The sequence below is a fragment of the Gopherus flavomarginatus genome, chromosome 1 (genome assembly GCF_025201925.1).
Source record: "Gopherus flavomarginatus isolate rGopFla2 chromosome 1, rGopFla2.mat.asm, whole genome shotgun sequence".
NCBI lineage: Eukaryota > Metazoa > Chordata > Testudines > Testudinidae > Gopherus > Gopherus flavomarginatus.
This window is the reverse complement of record NC_066617.1, coordinates 178,755,336-178,772,401: the sequence shown is the minus strand read 5'-3', so window position 1 is coordinate 178,772,401 and position 17,066 is coordinate 178,755,336. Positions and strand designations below refer to the sequence as shown.

Below are 17,066 nucleotides of genomic sequence, written 5' to 3'. Positions count from 1 at the left end.
AGCACATGGGTATGGATTATTTTGTAGGATTCCCTGCCACTGCAGGAGCCTTGGTCCTACCTACTCTTTGCCTGTAGCACATAATAATTTAGTGTCCTGTTACCTATAATACTTTGATCTAATTTTGGTCATTTGGTTTAGTGTGCAGGTACGGTTGGTGGCTCGTGAGATACAAGTCACACGATGATCTGGTGTTCCTATCTGGTCTTAAATTCTGTAACTAGTCCTGAAGATCCAGGCCCCTGGAAGCTCAGAGGCCTACACGGGGCACCTTTGATAGGAAAAATGTATATGTGGCCAGATCCTTCTGGTTGTCGTATCATGCTTTCTAAAAGAAGCATTCATCCTAGTATCCTGCCCCAAGTTCTAGTGTAGGCCAAAATCCCATTATTTATCTAAAATTGCTCCATTGACTCTACTGGAAAAAAATATTAACCAATTTATCCTAAACAATTGTGTAATATTACTGGAAGGTAGTAACAAATGGTTCCACCCCAATCCACAGAACAGCAAAGGAATCTGTGCAAGGAGAAAAGACTAATATAAGGACACTGTCATGCTAGGCAGGGCAAAGGAGAGAGTAAAACTGCTTACAGACCTTAATAGAGAACACTCAGGAGTATAGTCACATTTAAGGTTTAAAGAGCAAGACAGTGACCCATTTCAGTGATCAACTAAAATGACAGTAAAAAAGATCCCTTTCGTGGAAAAATGTAGTCTTAAAAAAACATTTAAGGGATCAGAACTACTGAAAACATGGAGAGGGTTAATATACAAGAGGAGGAAGATGAAGACACCTTTGATCACTACTAGTAAAATACAGAGCAACAGGTTTAAGTGAAAAACAAAGTCATGAAAACAAGAAAATGTCAGCAACAAGGACCATCAGTGGAATAGTTTTAGATGTGGTAAAATATGGAAAGAGGAATGGTCAAAATCAGACTTGTTGCCTATTAGATCTAGAGTTGACCCAAAGAGTCCCTCCCTTTCCCAGTATAGTACATCTCCTCGAGGTCTTGGTTTATGTGAATGAAATCTTCTCCTCACCCCTAGATCAGATCGCTCTCTAGACCACCACAAAGTGACAGCATTAATGTAGGAAAGGAATAAGGAAGCTGGAGACAAAGTCAGATAGATTAGGACAAGTCAGGCTTTGACAGAGCAGCTCCTCCATTTCTTCTGGCAAATAAGATACATCCATGAGCAACAGCTACATGGCAAGAACGGGAGGGGGGGGGGGGGGAGTGGAAAAAAAATTAGTAAATCCTGTGAAATAACTAAACCAAACACCATTTACCATAAAAATAGATTTTAATTGTTACAAATGCCAAGCACCAGATGTTGTTCATACAGAATAAAATACATTGTCTCATAAGTCACTCTCCAGAAGCACAAGAAGAGAATCCAAGGACTTCCATTAGAATGGATGCAACAAGTCCTTCTGACAATTTAGAGTCACTTGAGAGCTCTCCAATTTTTAAAAATATATATTAATATAAAATTATTTGCTTATTCTGCATCTAGAGTCAGCATTATCTATCCAACACAAGTCATTTCCAAAATGCAAGCTTCTTCAGTTCCCAATTATCTTCCCAATTAGTTTACCAAAAGTGTTTCAAAGTTTAGTAACTTGGCTAGATTTTCCCTTTACGAAGAAGGGAAGGGAGTAGTATACCTTCAGTAGACTGATAATCTATTAAAGATAATCAAAGTGATTTACAAATCTTCCAACACTTTATATGGTAAATAGTAATACAGCCACACTATAGCGAAGAAGAGAGGTTACGCAATTTAACCATGCACACTGTTCTATTTCCATGCCTGCTACTGACTCACTAAGACATCCTGATTCTCAAGTCCCCTGCTCTAACCACCAGAGAATACTTCCTCATTAGGAGTTCAATTCAAATTAATCTGCTGAGGTGGTCCTTTCTGACACTTCTTGTGAATTTAGCACTTGGGAGATCAGATAGGACACAAATAGAGGTTTAATTCTGTAACTCAATCCCGCTTGACAGAGGGACACTTAAAGAGCAAGGAGCTAAGTTTTTCATAAGCGTTTTCATTGACTAATGTGAACTAAGACCACTTCAAAGGATGAAACAGCTATATTACATTTCATAAACCTCCCCCCCCCTCACTGAAAAGTTCCTTATATGCTTTAAAAAAACCTGCCCCGCAAACTAGTTCTATTGTTGGGAGAATATAAAGTTGGTCGCCTATCAACTGATTAGATTTATAAAGCAAAAGACTTTTCTTCATGGATTCAGAAGTTAGACGCTACTAGTAAATAATGGACCCCCTTTTCACAGCGCCTACACTGAATTCACAAGCCAAATGCTATGTAAGCGATGAGTGAGTGAGCGGAGGAATTCCAGAATGAAGACTGGATTTAACATTCATATGGTGAAGTTTTCAGTAGCAGAAGAATTAGTAACTGACATGCAAGTATCAGACATTTTCACTATTCATAGCATCTTATTTCTAAAGAATTAAGGGCACACAAGCTTTGCCCAACCTTAAGGCTATGTCAGCAACTTGTCAGGAGCCTGAAAGATACATTTAGTTTTCGTAAGAGACACACTACAGCAGTGATACTCAGACTGAGGCTTGGGAGCCAGGAGTGGTTCTTTAATGCATCTCCTGTGGCTCTTTGCAGCACAATATTAAAACACTATGATTTAAAATCTAAGTTATAACCAATCAGGATGCTTTTACTATGTTATTAACCAATTGTAGACTATCTGGTCAATCATTTTGCTGTGAGAATGAGAATAATTATAACAAATGGTAAATGAAACAAGAAATTCACACTACGATGGCTCTTTTGGGTAATGTTGATTGCTAATTTGGCTCCTGAACCACTGAGGTCTGAGTATCACTATATTACAATGATGAGAGCTATATAAGTACCTAAACAGGAAGTGTTTCAGACTGCAGCTGTACTCATCAATAATGTGCAATCGAGGTTCCTGGAGCCTTCTGGTTCCCAGCAATTCACTCACCATCTTGATGCAAATAGTCCATTCCATATTCTAGACGTCGTCAGCCCCGGGCCACATTGCAGAACGTAGCTGGTTACAGTTTACTCTGCCCCAAAGGCTATGACCAGAACATAACTGATATTTTAAGAAGTTCTCTCTTTCTAGAGAGCCCACAAACAAAAATGATTTAATCAAGACACAGAAATGTGTAGAGCTGAGCTAATACTCAAGTAGTTTTAGATAAACTTAACCCTTTTCTGCATGCAAACAACCCACAACAAATCATAACCTGAGTTATTAGTAAGGCTGTGAATGTCACGGGGGTCATGATTCCATGACCTCCACAGCTGCAGCGGCCAGTGCGGCTGGCCGTAGAGCCATCCGAGTAGCGGCCCCGGGGATGGCCCCAGAGGCCATTGGAGAGTAGTCCCCGGGGGACTCAGAGCAACAGGTGACCAGAGGCAGTCAGCTCCCACTGCCAGAGCAGAGGCCAGCCTTTGGCCCCTGAGTCCTCCGAGAGCAGCAGCACCCTAGGAGCAGCTAAGAATTACTCAGGGGTATTTTTAGTAAAAGTCAGGGACAGGTCACAGGCAATAAACAAAAATTCAGGGCCCTGACTTGTCCGTGACTTTTGCTATAAATACCGATGACCAAACCTTAGCCTTATTTATTAGACAGTTGTTTAAAACCATACAGATTGATATTTTAAAACTGTTCGTGCTCAGACATATTAACATCAGTAGCACAGTTAGAAATAGAAATTTGACTGGGTACCAATTTATGGTAAATGGGCAATGATGAGAGAGCTTGGCTGGGCTCCACACTGCAGAAGCAGCAGCCTGTTTCTCTGTTCTGTAGCTGACGCCACCTGGCTCTGATCCCTGCCACCACTGGGTGCACAGCACTCCACCCTCCCCAATCCCTGGGGTCTATAAAGTGTCTTTACATGATCCTGCAGAGCAGCTGTGTTCCCCCTACTTGTAGCCCCCCCACGCCTCCCCCCGTTGAGGGAAGCTGTTACTAGCCAATCCAGAAAAGCTAGAGACAGGAGGGAAGAACAGGCTTTCCATTTCCTTCTCCATTCCCTATAACAGGGGAGGGAGGGGATTCACACTGGCTCAGATTTGGGTAGGCCTGGGTGTGGCCCACCCATGGCTATGCCCTGATTAACACATTTTCCTCAACAGGAATACTCACGTGAGATTTGCAAATTCACTTGTGTGATCATTCTTGCCAGTAAAGCTCAATTACACAAATGTTTGTGAGATGTGAATACAAACATGTGGGAGTATACACAACGCAAGCTCATTAAAAATTGAGCGCATTTGTGATTTTTTTTTTCCATATTAACTCAGCTCTAGAAGCGAATGAGAAGATACTCTCCCTTGAAACAAAGCATGGCGAAAGGCCAGGAAGTTAGTTTGTATGTCGATAATATCCAGGATTTTCCTCTACCTACAAGAGGGTAAAAATAAGAAAAGTTATTAAGTTGAATGTATAAGTATGTTTTCAGGTAAAAAAAAAAATAGTTATATCAAGAAAACTTCATTCTGCAGCCTTCTGTCCCATAGAACAAAGGGTACGTAGCAGGATTTGTAGACACCCCAGTATTCTGATAAGAGAGTTTAGGCGTTGTGTATGACTCTTGAGGATTCTGCCTCAGAATAATCCAGCAACCGGTATAATGATCTATAAAACAATAAGAATCACACCCTAGCATAAGTGCATTTGAGTGTTCTCACAATTCTTAACCCTTACACCAAACAAGATATCTTTCCATCCTGCACTTAATAAAGAGACAGCACTGTCTCTCAGTGCTCCTTCCAAAGGAGCCTTCCCCCTGGAAATCATGTTTAAGTTAGAGGTACAATTACAACTGTCCATAATGATCCTTCTTAAAAAGGAAAGTGTCCCAAACTTTTGTATTTCACAACTTTTAGTAGATACACCACTGGCTAAGATTACAAGTGGGTAGAATTCCTGCTCACATAACAAGAAGTGCATACTGAAGGGTGAAAGGAAGGAAACTATTAAAGGGAAAGCTTCGTCTCTCAGGGATTGATCAACAGGAATATTCATGATATTATGGCAATTTCTTTACACTACGGACCAACATCTACCTTATAAATCACTTGGGGGGAAAGATATCAACAAGTAAAAAAAAAAAAAAAAAAAAAAAAAAAACCAAAAACCCACACCAACACAGCTCATATCTCTGATGGGGTTGTTTAAAGACTAAGTTTGCAGTTTCCAAGTATGAGACAGACAAGTATATGACAAACTTAGGGACTTACTAAGGTGTGACATTGTAATATTCTTGTGGAGTCACAGTTTTAAGTCCACCAAAGTAGTCCAGGACCCAGATATTGGTGATGTTGAATTTGGCAAAGAACCAGTTATGATCTCGAGGCCAGCTTGCCATCTCAGGGTGTCGACTGAATAATGCTAGCTTTGCAAAGACAGCTTCTGTATCATTCACCTAACAAGTAACCGGCAACATATTACAAATGATGTAAGCATTTTAAATCAATCACCAATAAGAATATTCTACTAACACGATAAAAAATAAGTATCCCTCCCAAATTATTGTACCTCCACATCCACCCAGAGACAGGGAAGGTTCACCAGATTAAGATTTGCTCCAGAAAGCTAGATACATGTACCAACAGGAATTCCACTGTAGCATGGGTATATCCACCATTCTAAGTATCACCTCTGGAAATTAACAAGCAGTAACTCTTATAATTAAATATTATCCAATGAGAGAAATAATATCCATAGAAAAGCACTGCATCCTGAGTGATGTATGACAATTTAAAGTGAGGAGAAAGATAAATCCCATGAAAGTTTGCATTTACTCAATATTACTTCTTTAAAATATCAACTAATGCCAAAGACTGTATCTGTTGAAGAGACCAATCATTTGGTAATAGTGAGTAAAAAATAATAGAGTGCATATAGAAGCTTTGCACATTTCATTGTAGGATACTCTGTTTCTTTCACCTGAAGAAGAGCAGCATTCTTGAGTATGTTTACTGGATATCATTGATACTTGTTTACTTACTAGTTTGATCTCTTTGGAAATTAAGAATATTTGATATTCCCATTGCTCTTCTGGCCACAATAAAGTACTACTTAATCTGTAGTTGAAGTTCTTTCCCCCATAAGAGAAAAGCTAGTTTCAGACAAAGAATAGTAAGTTAATATCTTTAAGAAGAGATAATAATTTTGCTTGGGTATAAAGATTGGTCCCAGACTGAAACTGTTTGGGAAAATCAGAGGTAAATCTTTGAGACACTGTAATGAGACTAGGTGATGGTAGCCGAAGGCTTGTCTATATGTTGGGATATTGCACTTTACAGAGGTGCGGTTTCTAAAGCACACTAACATATTGCACATTCATTGGTCCAGGTAGACCCTGTTCGTGTGCACTACATTAAAGCGCACCAGCAATGTTTACATGGAGCAATTAACGTACAACACATTAGTGTGCTTTAGAAATGACACCTCTACAGAGCACATTCTACAAGAGCTGAAAAAGGTGACTGTCTTAATGATGCAGTCCCTGTTTAATTCTACTTCTCAAGTGGATAACTTAATATTGATACAGAAACAACTTTTAGGAAATACAGGGTAGAGAGCAGGGATGGTAGCTTCATTATTTGGATAAACAAGTAAGTTTCAGCAAAAATCAGAAAGTTATAATATTTCCTTTAAAGCTCAGGGACTCTGGCAAAAGATGTCAAATCCCTGTTTGAAGAGAGAGCAACCAGCAACAGTAGCTATTCATTTATGCAAACTGCAGCCTGATGGTAGTGTCTTTTGTAAATAGTTCTGCAGTGGTTCAGTAATTTACCGTGTATTAAATACATGTTTATCATGCATATTTTTGGGGGCCCATCTCCCTTATTCTTGTATCCTCAAAGGCTAAAGAGTTCATAGCTTGACCAGATAAACAAGAAAAACGGGAAAGTAAAACTAAGTGTTTGAAGAGTGTAAGTACCTAAGCTGGAAAGAAACTGAACTAGGAAAAACAAGGATGGAACTGCAGATAGCAAAGTTTATGAGATATTTTGCTACCCAGCCTAACACTGATATATAGATATTTAAGGGTAATAGTGGCAGTAAGCAGTCTAAACAGCAAAAGTGACCAGTGTGGTTTTCGGTTGCACATGCAGCAGTACCATATCATACAGCAGGGATGTAGTAGACCAGTGGTGGACAACCTGTGCCACACAGGCCACCCGTCAAGGCAATCCACTGGTGGGCTGCAAGACAGTTTGTTTACATTGACCATCCACAGACATGGCTGCCCACAGCACCCAGAGGCCGTGGTTCACCGTTCCGGGCCAACAGGAGCTGTGGGAAGCAGCACGGGCCGCAAGAATATGGTGAACGCCGCTTCCCGCAGCTCCCACTACTGGATTACTCTGACAGGCCGCAGGTTGCTCACTACTGTAGTAGACCCTTCCTACATGGCTGATGCAATGTTCCTGGTGCAGTTGTATCTTTTGGAAACCTAATTATCAAAAAGATATTAAACTGGAGGGAGCTCAAATGAGTAATAAAAATGATGCAGGACTGAAGAATGGATTTACAAAGTACGATTGAGAGCTAAATGTGGGAACAGTGAATTAAGGGATAGGGAAAATACAATGTACACATATCTGAAGGGCATAAACACCAAGTAAGGAATTATTTAGGGTATTGCTAAGAGGGAATAATTATCAGTAATGAGATGATTCTCAAGGGAAAATTTTAGGCTGAATGACAAAGAGAGTCTAGTGTCCCACAGAAGGCTGCTAAAACTTAGACTGAAAAAAAGCACTTGTAAATGGCAGGAAACAATACAGTACTGCACTGGCTAGATCAACAGATGATGCAATAATTTTTCCATCTTTAAACGCCTACAATTTTATGCCTCATACTACCTGTTAACCAAGCAAAGTGGTAGAAGCCTGGTCACTTAAAACTGGACTGAGCACTTAAAATAGTATCAAGTTATTTTGCACTGACAGAAGATTGGCTTAGATTTGTTAGTTCTTAAAAAAAAAACCCACAGAAATTAGAGATTTCCCTCACTGTAGTAGCTCTACAGAATTCTCTAGAGACTCTCAATGATACTTTGACTATTGCTCAGAAGTTGTGAATTAATCTACCAATGCAAACTATGAGCTAGCTTGCTATATCGTCAAAGAGCTTAGCCTGTATCATTAAATTAGTTTGAATCTTTTCTGTCAAGTATGTAATGTTACACTTCTATACAGAAGTTATTAAATTTCTATTCTCTGTTCACTAAGGAGTATTGATTTTTACACAATACTGTCCTGTTCAGTGCAGACTTTCAGTTGTTTACCTTATCAACAGTCCCAGAGAAGATAATGTGGGCACACAGAGGATTCTGGGGATCATAGCCTCTCTTCTTGCAATAAGGAGTCTGTGCCAAAGACACTGTTAGGGAGGCATTTGCATCCACCTGAAATACAAGCAGTAAGTAATTGGCAAAGCTGTCCCAAAACTAAACATTACATAACTGTGTTAAAATAAACTGATTGCAGGGTTGTCAATATCCCAGGAAATGTCAGGTACTGGTGAATACCAGCCTAAACCTGGTTTAAAATAATTGCATCAGTGTCCAGCAAGTTCAGAATGCATCTTTTCAAACATCCATTCAAAATTGAGGAATAGGCTCGACATCAAAGCTGGTCTTCTGCGACAGAATGCTAGACTGTATGTAGTCTGCAACTCTGCATGCATCATGCTTCAAGCCTATAACTCTGCATTATTGGTGGTTTTTGTATCAACTAATGTTTTCAACTTTTGTTTATGCAATACTGAAAACTGACATATGAGTATTGATATGTATGATTTCTTTGAGAAAAATATCAAACTAATATGTATACAGACATTCCAATGTTCAGTATTACAGTTACATGTTAATATTACACCCCTGCAGTTTACTTTTCATTTGTACAATCCTAAATTAATCTACAAGTCTATTGTCTTATGTAACCGCAATTTGAATATGTAACTAAAACTACATGTACTATGGTGTGCATTTGAAACAGTTTTTTGGTTTTGTTAAGTGCCTTAAACTGGAACTAACTAGTTTTTCCTGGGGTTGTAAAAATCTTGATTCTATCTAGTAAAAACACCTCTGGTAAATACCCATCCCTGAATGATTATCACAAAAGGTATTTTCAAATTAAGTTCCAGGTAGTACCCAAAATGCTTAGTGAGAAGAAACTTACCAACATTTGTCTCCACCTTCTTATTCTAGTTATAGTATTCTTCTAAAACTACTTAATTTGAAACCCTAGATAGATGGCCTCTGAATAGGTCTGGAAGACCACACAGTTTAGAAGGTTCTAACAGCAAAATTTGTCTAACGTACAACTGGAGGCCTCAAAAAAAAAAATGGGCCTCATTAACACTTGAATTTAATGTATGATCTATATATCCTCAACTCCATCGACGTTTGAAGCTAGTTTTAAAAATCCAGTTTAAGTCAGGAGTGTAAAAATCTACTTGAAAGCAACTTCAACTGTTTAAAATAAAAAGCACTCAACTCCACTCTGGTAGCACAAACATATCTGAAAGACTTACTACCTAATTTAAAAAACACTTGAAAATAAGCATGACAGGCGTGTGTCCAAGAATAAATTAGAAAGGCCCAAAAGCTGACATGATGAGAATGCCTTAACTATAACTTGTCACACTTAGTGGTTGTCAATACATGCATGGAGATTTTTTTAAATTTTACAACAAATTAATTTGTTGAAAACATCAAGAAATTTAAATAGAAGCTTTTGTAGTAAGAATCCAGATCAGGAAAATCAGTTTTTCTTCCAAAGCTAGATGTGGATGCGGTAAAAGTCAGTATGCATTTAAGACACAGGTTATGGGGTCCTGACCACATCAGCTACGTGGATGCAAATTCCTGGTATAGGTATGTTACATCTGAAACCAAGATACATTACACTAATGCAAGCCCCGCTTTAAAATGGAGCAGTGCATCTATATCAGTGCAAAGACTCCCTAGTGTAGTTAGACCCTAAGTGTATGTCAGGAAACAAACAATTCAACCCATGTTATGCCTCCAAAGGCGGGGGGGTGGGGGGGAGAAGAAGAGGAATATTTCAAAGAACTGCATTCCCATCATGAAGTGAACATTCTTCATTTTCAATATTTATAAGACTATAACACCCTCCCCCCAATGTTATAGTGAAATCACATGCGCAGCCCCTTACGCCCATGAATGGGGTTTCACATAGGGGCAAGAGTCCATCAGTGCAGATCCAATTGAGGAGGACTCATGTCTGTTTACAAGTCTGCTTAACCAATAATAGAAGATATGCCTCATTCCTCTCAGCTTGGTTTCAGTTTACCAGGTTAGCAGTAACGGACTTCAGAGAAGGGCAAAATTTAAGTAAGTTCTGGTCCTCCAACAGATAAAGTAGAGATTATTAAGGCTTTTACCTCCTGAGGACAAGCTTCATATATAAATTAGGCCCCAAATGAATTTAGTTTTGTAACTGTAAAGATCTGTAGAGCTTCTGCCTAGAGAAGGAAGAATATTTGCATAAAACTTTAGGTAGGGCTGCCTAAGTTTCCAATTTTCTTGTGCATTTCTTTGCTTTCAGAACCTGAAGTCTCCTTTCAAAACACTAGATTTAATATCATTTGACATTATATTTCACACCTCTCCCCAAACACAACTAAGAGTTCAATGTGCATCTGGGAAATTCTATTAGAATAGCTTATTTCAGCAAAAAAAAATAAGTGACCTAAGCACTATACAAGTTCCCACTGCATTTATGGAACTACAGCCATCACGAGACTAGGACCATGCAGATGTTCAAGTTACTCAACTCCAAAAAGAGCTGAGTCATAGTTATTTGGTGTTATCTGCTGGCACAGGTCTCTATGTGATGGTGAACTAAACAGTTGACCTCTGTGCTGCAACAGTAGAATACAGATAAGAGCACACATGTCTGTGGGGGAGCTTTCTGATTGGAAAGAGCCCACTGAACCAGTTAAAATCTATGACAGTGTCAAAACAGTTAGGCAGGGGTCATAACATGCAGTGTTTGAGCAAACCTCCATATTTCTTAAAACAGACAGTTTCATAAATGAAATATTACAAATAGAAATTAAAAGGGGAAAATGGTAACTACAAAGCATTCAACATACCAGGTGAGGATTACAGACAGATAATTCAAGAGGCAAATTGGCATTAGTTATATGGAAAAGGGCTAAAACAAAACTTCATGCTTGTTTTGCCCAAGTTTTAGTTCTCTTTACGAAGAAAACAGGAGTGAAGAGAGGGGAAAGGATGTATTGGATTCTTCTCCAAATCTGTGTTGTTTAGACTACACTCTTCTACAGGGACTTGTGTGTGTGCAGACATGTAAAAATAAGTAGCATCATCCTGAGTATTACATAGTTTAATAATTTCTTCAAACGATACCATCGCTATTGGTTCGTCATTTCTGGATCTCATGCTCCCAGTGGGAATCATGACACACTTCCATTACTTTTAAAATTAGTCACTGCTACTACTTCTGTAAATAGTGCAGAAAGCCTCTCCCATCCACTCCTCTACTGCATTGTACATACAACCAACTGCTGCTATTGCCTTAAGTGCGCTAAATCAGTCTAGTTAGTTCATTCTTCACCAAACCAAGAAAAGAAGTTTAGCAGCTTATTATGGACTTTCAATGGTTGCTACTCTGACTGCTCTCATATGCCTTTTGCTTCAACTATAAATGAATTTAATAAGTATTTGGTCTGAGTATCTTTTAAGCTCTTCAGGTACATTTACACTGCAAAAGACACTGAATCACGCCAACTCACTTGGACTCATGGAACAGGGCTAAAAATAGCAGTGTGTATGTTCCCATTTGGGATCTCAAACCCATGAGAGGATCGCTGAGCCCAGGCTCCAGAACTGTGGTGGGCAACCTGCGACCCATCAGTCCGCCAGCCGCTTCCCACAGCTCCCACTGGCTAGGAAAGGTGAACCATGGCCACCCTTGTGCTCTCTACTATCTCTCTCATATAAGGTCGCATTCTTAGTGGCTATCACCTAAACCAGGAGGGTCTCGAAACTCAGAGCTGCGGGGGGCAGTGCCGGGGAACGATCAATGTCAGAAAAATATCTTGCGGCCCGCAATCAGCTTAACCTGATGGGCCGCATGCTGCCCACTGCCTGCCCAACACTGCTCCAGACCAAGCGGTAATATCCACATTGATATTTTTAGCCTCATAGTGCAAGCCCCGTGAGCCCAAGTAAGCCAATCTGGGCTCAGATTAACTGCCTTGTTTTTTTATTTCTGTCTTCCTGAAGTATAGACACACCCTGCCAATTTTTCAGCTCAAGTCCTTTGTGGCTCATTTGGTGCCTACCCTCCCCTTTTTGAAGTCCTCTGCTTCTTTATTCAGTGCCCCCTCTTAGAGCTTCAGCAGTTTCATCTATTGGTGCATTTTTGTCATAGATGACCATGACATGTTTGAGGAGACTTGCCTAGAGATTACTTTCCTGGCTGCTTGTAACATTCTACACTGATACGTTAAGATCTACAGAAGCACCAGGGCAGAATGCTTGATGCTTTGCTTGTCAAGTGCTATAATATTTTTAGTCACCAGTCCTCTTCTGTACATTAAGCGGCTTCACTGTCTTCACTTTATTATGCTTCTGATATTTCCAGATGTTGTATTCCAAAACGGCTATTTTAATCAGCACTCAAGTCATAGTAGTCACAGAGGAAAGAATGTTCTAACTCCTGAACAAAATATTACATACTACAAATATATTAGCTGCAAGTAGGTAAGGAAGTTAGCTCAGATACTTGAAAAAACAGTCTAATTCATATGCCAATATCCCTACTTTTATTTCAAATTTTTACACATTAACATGTGCAGCTTTTGCAAGGATGCTAAGCAAAGGATCACTGCAATACAGGAGTGATGGCTCTTGCCATGTCCACATACCATAAGATGGATTATTAACTTGCTTATTATCACCAATTATGGAACTTGTTGGGCAAGGATGTGTGCTAGTAACATCCAAATTAAGACAGATCTCAATATACACTTCCTTTACTGTTCAAAGGCAATTGGCAATTTTGGCATGCTTGAGACCCGTTCAGTGTGAGCAAAGCTCTCATGTGTATCACAACTGGCATGTGTGCCATGGGTACACAGGATATCGCAGCAGGGGCATAACACCACTCACAAATGGGGGAGGAAGGGCATACTCAGCAGCAGCTCCCCTGTAGCCTGGAATAGCAAACCCAGTCCCCTCTGCAGCTAGATCAAACTTTATCCCCTCTGAGCGGGGTAGAAGAGACACACCGGCCTAGATGAGCTCGGTCATTGCACTCACTCACTGAGGGGCACCGGAGCGCGCGGAAAGGGCAGCCGGCCCCGCCGCGAGGGGGAGGAGGAGAAGGAGGGGGGCAGCCGGCCCCGCCGCGAGGGGGAGGAGGAGAAGGAGGGGGGCAGCCGGCCCCGCCGCGAGGGGGAGGAGGAGAAGGAGGGGGGCAGCCGGCCCCGCCGCGAGGGGGAAGGTTCAGTAACACGGACACGAACCCGCCTCCACGGACTGGGGTCAGCGATCGCCCGCCGCGCCCAGCCCCATTCCTGCGGGCCGGGTGCCACCCACCTCCTCCAGCCGGGCCGGCGGGTCCCCGCGCTCACCTGCAGGTCCTGCACGGACACCTCCAGCGCGGTGAGGTAGAGGTAGGGGACGCCGCTGCCGCGGGGCCCGGGCGGCCCATCGCTCAGCGAGAAGACGTTGGCGAAGGGGCGGCCCCGCAGCGGCTCGCGCGCGGACAGCGTGGCCAGCGCGCCCCAGTCGCACTGGTGAACCACGTAGCGGGCCACGCGCGCCGCGTCCTCGTGCGGCGGGATCCCGGCGCCCTCGCCGGCCAGCAGCGCCCGGAGCAGGAGCAGGAGCAGGAGCAGCAGCCGCATTGTGACTATCTAAGATCGTAACTAACCCTGCTTGCAGCTGGTGGCCAAGCGGTTTCCTCCTGAGGGGGTGGGGCCACACCACTCTCTGCCAATGGGCTCCCACCACCCGGCCGTCTCCACCAATGAGGGCGCGTTGGAGGCCCAACGGTGTGGGATACCCACTTCAGTGGGGCGTGGTCATTCTGCTCTCAGCCAATGGGAGCACGCCTCCCTCTCATATCCGCCAATGAGCTCTGCCAGGGGGCGGGGCGAATGGGCACGAAGTCCGTCGGTTGTAAACATAACCGATTCTCGCACCTGCTCTGTGCGGCGGAAGTCACTCAAATGTCAGCCAATCTCCTCCAATAACAACTCGCACTGGGCGGGCGGAGGCGGGATTAAAGCGGATTGGGGCGGAGTGAGTGGCACTCACAAACCTAGCGACTGATTAGGTAAAACATAAACAAACTGGTCACGTGGGAGAAGAGGGGCAGCTGTGCGACGAGGAGGCCACTGGCTCCCCGGGCGGCGGCGCGCGCGAGCTGGTGCGGTTCGTTCTTCCCTCTCCTTGCAGCACCCGGGCCTAGGCAACAGGGGGCGCTTGGTGCCCAGGTTTCCCTTGCAAGCGCCCCGGGTTTGTCCTAAGCACCCTGCCCCCGCTAGACTGCTTTGCACGGCTATTGCCAGGGCTGCCCCCTGGATACCATGGCTTTATGGAGCGGCATTATGCTATGTTCTGTTGTATGGGCTGTTCCTGTCCTAATGGTCCCTAACAGCCTGCTCGCTTTGCTGATGGCTGCTGCGCACTGAGCGGAGTTTTCGGAGAACAGTGACTGCAAGCTCTCCTTCCTGAGTGGTAACAGCTAATTTAGATGATAGAGCCCATCAGTCTGTATGCGTAGTTGGGATTTAAAAACATTAAATGTAATATGGCATTTTGTTCCCAGTAACTCAGTTTAGTGAGAGCCCTTGATAACTCATAGTTCAGTCCAAAGCTGACTGCAATCTTGAATATTCTTGTATCACCTGCAGACTTTGTCACCTCAATGTTTACTTCCTTTGTAGATCATTTATGAATCTGTTGAACAGCACTCATCCCAATACAGATCCTTGGGAGACTTCGCTATTTACCTCTCTCCATTATGAAAACTGACCATTTATTTCTCCTCTTTGTTTCCTATCTTTTAACCAGTTAGTGATCAGTGAGAGGGCCTTTCTTCTTATTCCATGACTGCCTACTTTGTTTAAGAGCATTTGGTGAGGGACCTTGTCAAAAGCTTTCTGAAAGTCCAGGTATACTCAATAACACTATTGTCCACAAGTTTGTTGCTCCCCCTCAAGGAATTCTAATAGATTGGTGAGGGATGATTTCCCTTTACAAAAGACATTGACTCTTCCCCAACATATCATGTTTATCTATGTGTCTGATAATTCTGTTCTTTACTATAGTTTCAACCAATGTACATGGTAGTGAATTTAGGCTTACTGGCCTGTAATTGTGGGATCACCTCTGGAGCCTTTTTTAAAAATCAGCATTACATATCGGGAATGCCAAATCTTGTTTTCCCTGACTTTTTCTGAAAGCCTGGAGAGAAGTCTACCTTCCTACTCTAGTTATATCTACATTACAGTCAAATGGGTGATTGCAGCTTGATTAGACATACCAAAGCTAGTATTAATCTAGCTAGCTTGGGTCCCAGAGCAGTGAAGCTGCAGCAGTGCATGCTTCAGCATGTGCTACCCCCATGGGTGATTATCCAGGTTTCTTGGCTTCACTGTTTGGGACCTGAGCTAGCTAGATTAAAGCTAGCTGGGGTTTGTTTAGCTGAGCTGCACTCACACCTTGTAATTGCAGTACAAACATACCATTGAAACAGGTAGGCAGAGTAATCTGAGTACAGAACAGAACACTCCCTCCCTCTCTCCTCTCTATTCAAGTCCCAGTTGGCATTTAATAGATCAATTAATAGTTCAAACCCAGCTATGTAAAAGACTGAATTTGCTCTGTGAACTACTGTGACAGCTGCACTCCTTTACAACAATGCAGATCACAAAACCATGAATGAAGCAGGTGAGAGCTGGGGACAGAGCATTCTCAGTCGACGGGATCTGGCTACAGAGAAAACGTCTAGAGAAGATCAGGTGAATTCAGAATCAGACCATGTAATAACCTTAGTCCCAGATTTGGACCTTAGCGTCCAAAATATGGGGGTTAGCATGAAAACCTCCAAGCTTAGTTACCAGCTTGGACCTGGTACCTGCTGCCACCACCCAAAAAATTAGAGTGTTTTGGGGCACTCTGGTCCCTCTGAAAAACCTTCCCTGGGGACCCCAAGACCCAAATCCCTTGAGTCTCACAACAAAGGGAAATAATCCTTTTTCCCTTCCCCCCTCCAGGTGCTCCTGGATAGATACACAGACACAAGCTCTGTGAATTCAAACAGAGTGAATCTCCCTCTCTGTTCCCAATCCTGGAAACAAAAAGTACTTTCCTATTCCCCCAGAGGGAATGCAAAGTCAGGCTAGCAATCCAACACACAAATCTCCCCGATTCCTTCCTCCCACCAATTCCCTGGTGAGTACAGACTCAATTTCCCTGAAGTAAAGAAAAACTCCAACAGGTCTTAAAAGAAAGCTTTATATAAAAAGGAAGAAAAATAAGTACAAATGTTCTCTCTGTATAGATGATACAACACAGGGCAATTGCTTAAAAGAATATTGAATAAACAGCCTTATTCAAAAAGAATACAAATCAAAGCACTCCAGCACTTATATTCATGCAAATACCAAAGAAAAGAAAACCATAGAACTTACTATCTGATCTCTTTGTCCTTACACTTAGAAACAGAAGACTAGAAAGTAGAGCTACTTCTCCAAAGCTCAGAGAGGCAGGCAGGCAGCCAAAAGAAAAAAGACAAAGACCCTAGACACTCAATTCCCTCCACCCAAAGTTGAAAAAATCCGGTTTCCTGATTGGTCCTCTGGTCAGGTGCTTCAGGTGAAAGAGACATTAACCCTTAGCTATCTGTTATGACAGACCATTTTTAGGAAACATTGCAAAACCTGCTTTGAGAAAGCCTTTCCACCATAAAAGATGCAACATGACTCTCTGTTTCTATTTGTAAA

The 17,066-nt window shown here is 42.2% G+C and overlaps 1 protein-coding gene across 2 annotated transcripts; it reads right to left on the bottom strand.

Annotated features, from left to right (window-relative positions):
• Positions 1-1,292: 1,292 nt before the first annotated feature.
• On the bottom strand, positions 1,293-13,976 carry CREG1 (cellular repressor of E1A stimulated genes 1). Of its 2 annotated transcripts, XM_050962144.1 has the most exons (4): positions 13,686-13,976; positions 8,341-8,460; positions 5,279-5,463; positions 1,293-4,439 (listed from the first exon to the last, which is right to left on the bottom strand). In XM_050962144.1, coding segments are annotated over exons 1-4 (582 nt in total). In that variant the 5' UTR covers positions 13,962-13,976; the 3' UTR covers positions 1,293-4,438. The 2 variants fall into 2 exon arrangements, with proteins under 2 accessions (XP_050818101.1, XP_050818111.1); XM_050962154.1 differs by lacking the exon at positions 1,293-4,439 and having other exon boundaries at positions 5,278-5,463.
• Positions 13,977-17,066: the final 3,090 nt, after the last annotated feature.

Excerpts from the sequence above, each read along its gene's own strand:
- CREG1 (XM_050962144.1), bottom strand. The coding sequence starts at position 13,961 with ATGCGGCTGCTGCTCCTGCTCCTGCTCCTGCTCCGGGCGCTGCTGGCC. Across the intron at positions 8,461-13,685 it reads TGTCCGTGCAGGACCTGCAG|GTGGATGCAAATGCCTCCCT; the intron begins GTGAGCGCGGGG and ends CTTGTATTTCAG. Across the intron at positions 5,464-8,340 it reads TCTCTGGGACTGTTGATAAG|GTGAATGATACAGAAGCTGT; the intron begins GTAAACAACTGA and ends GTTACTTGTTAG.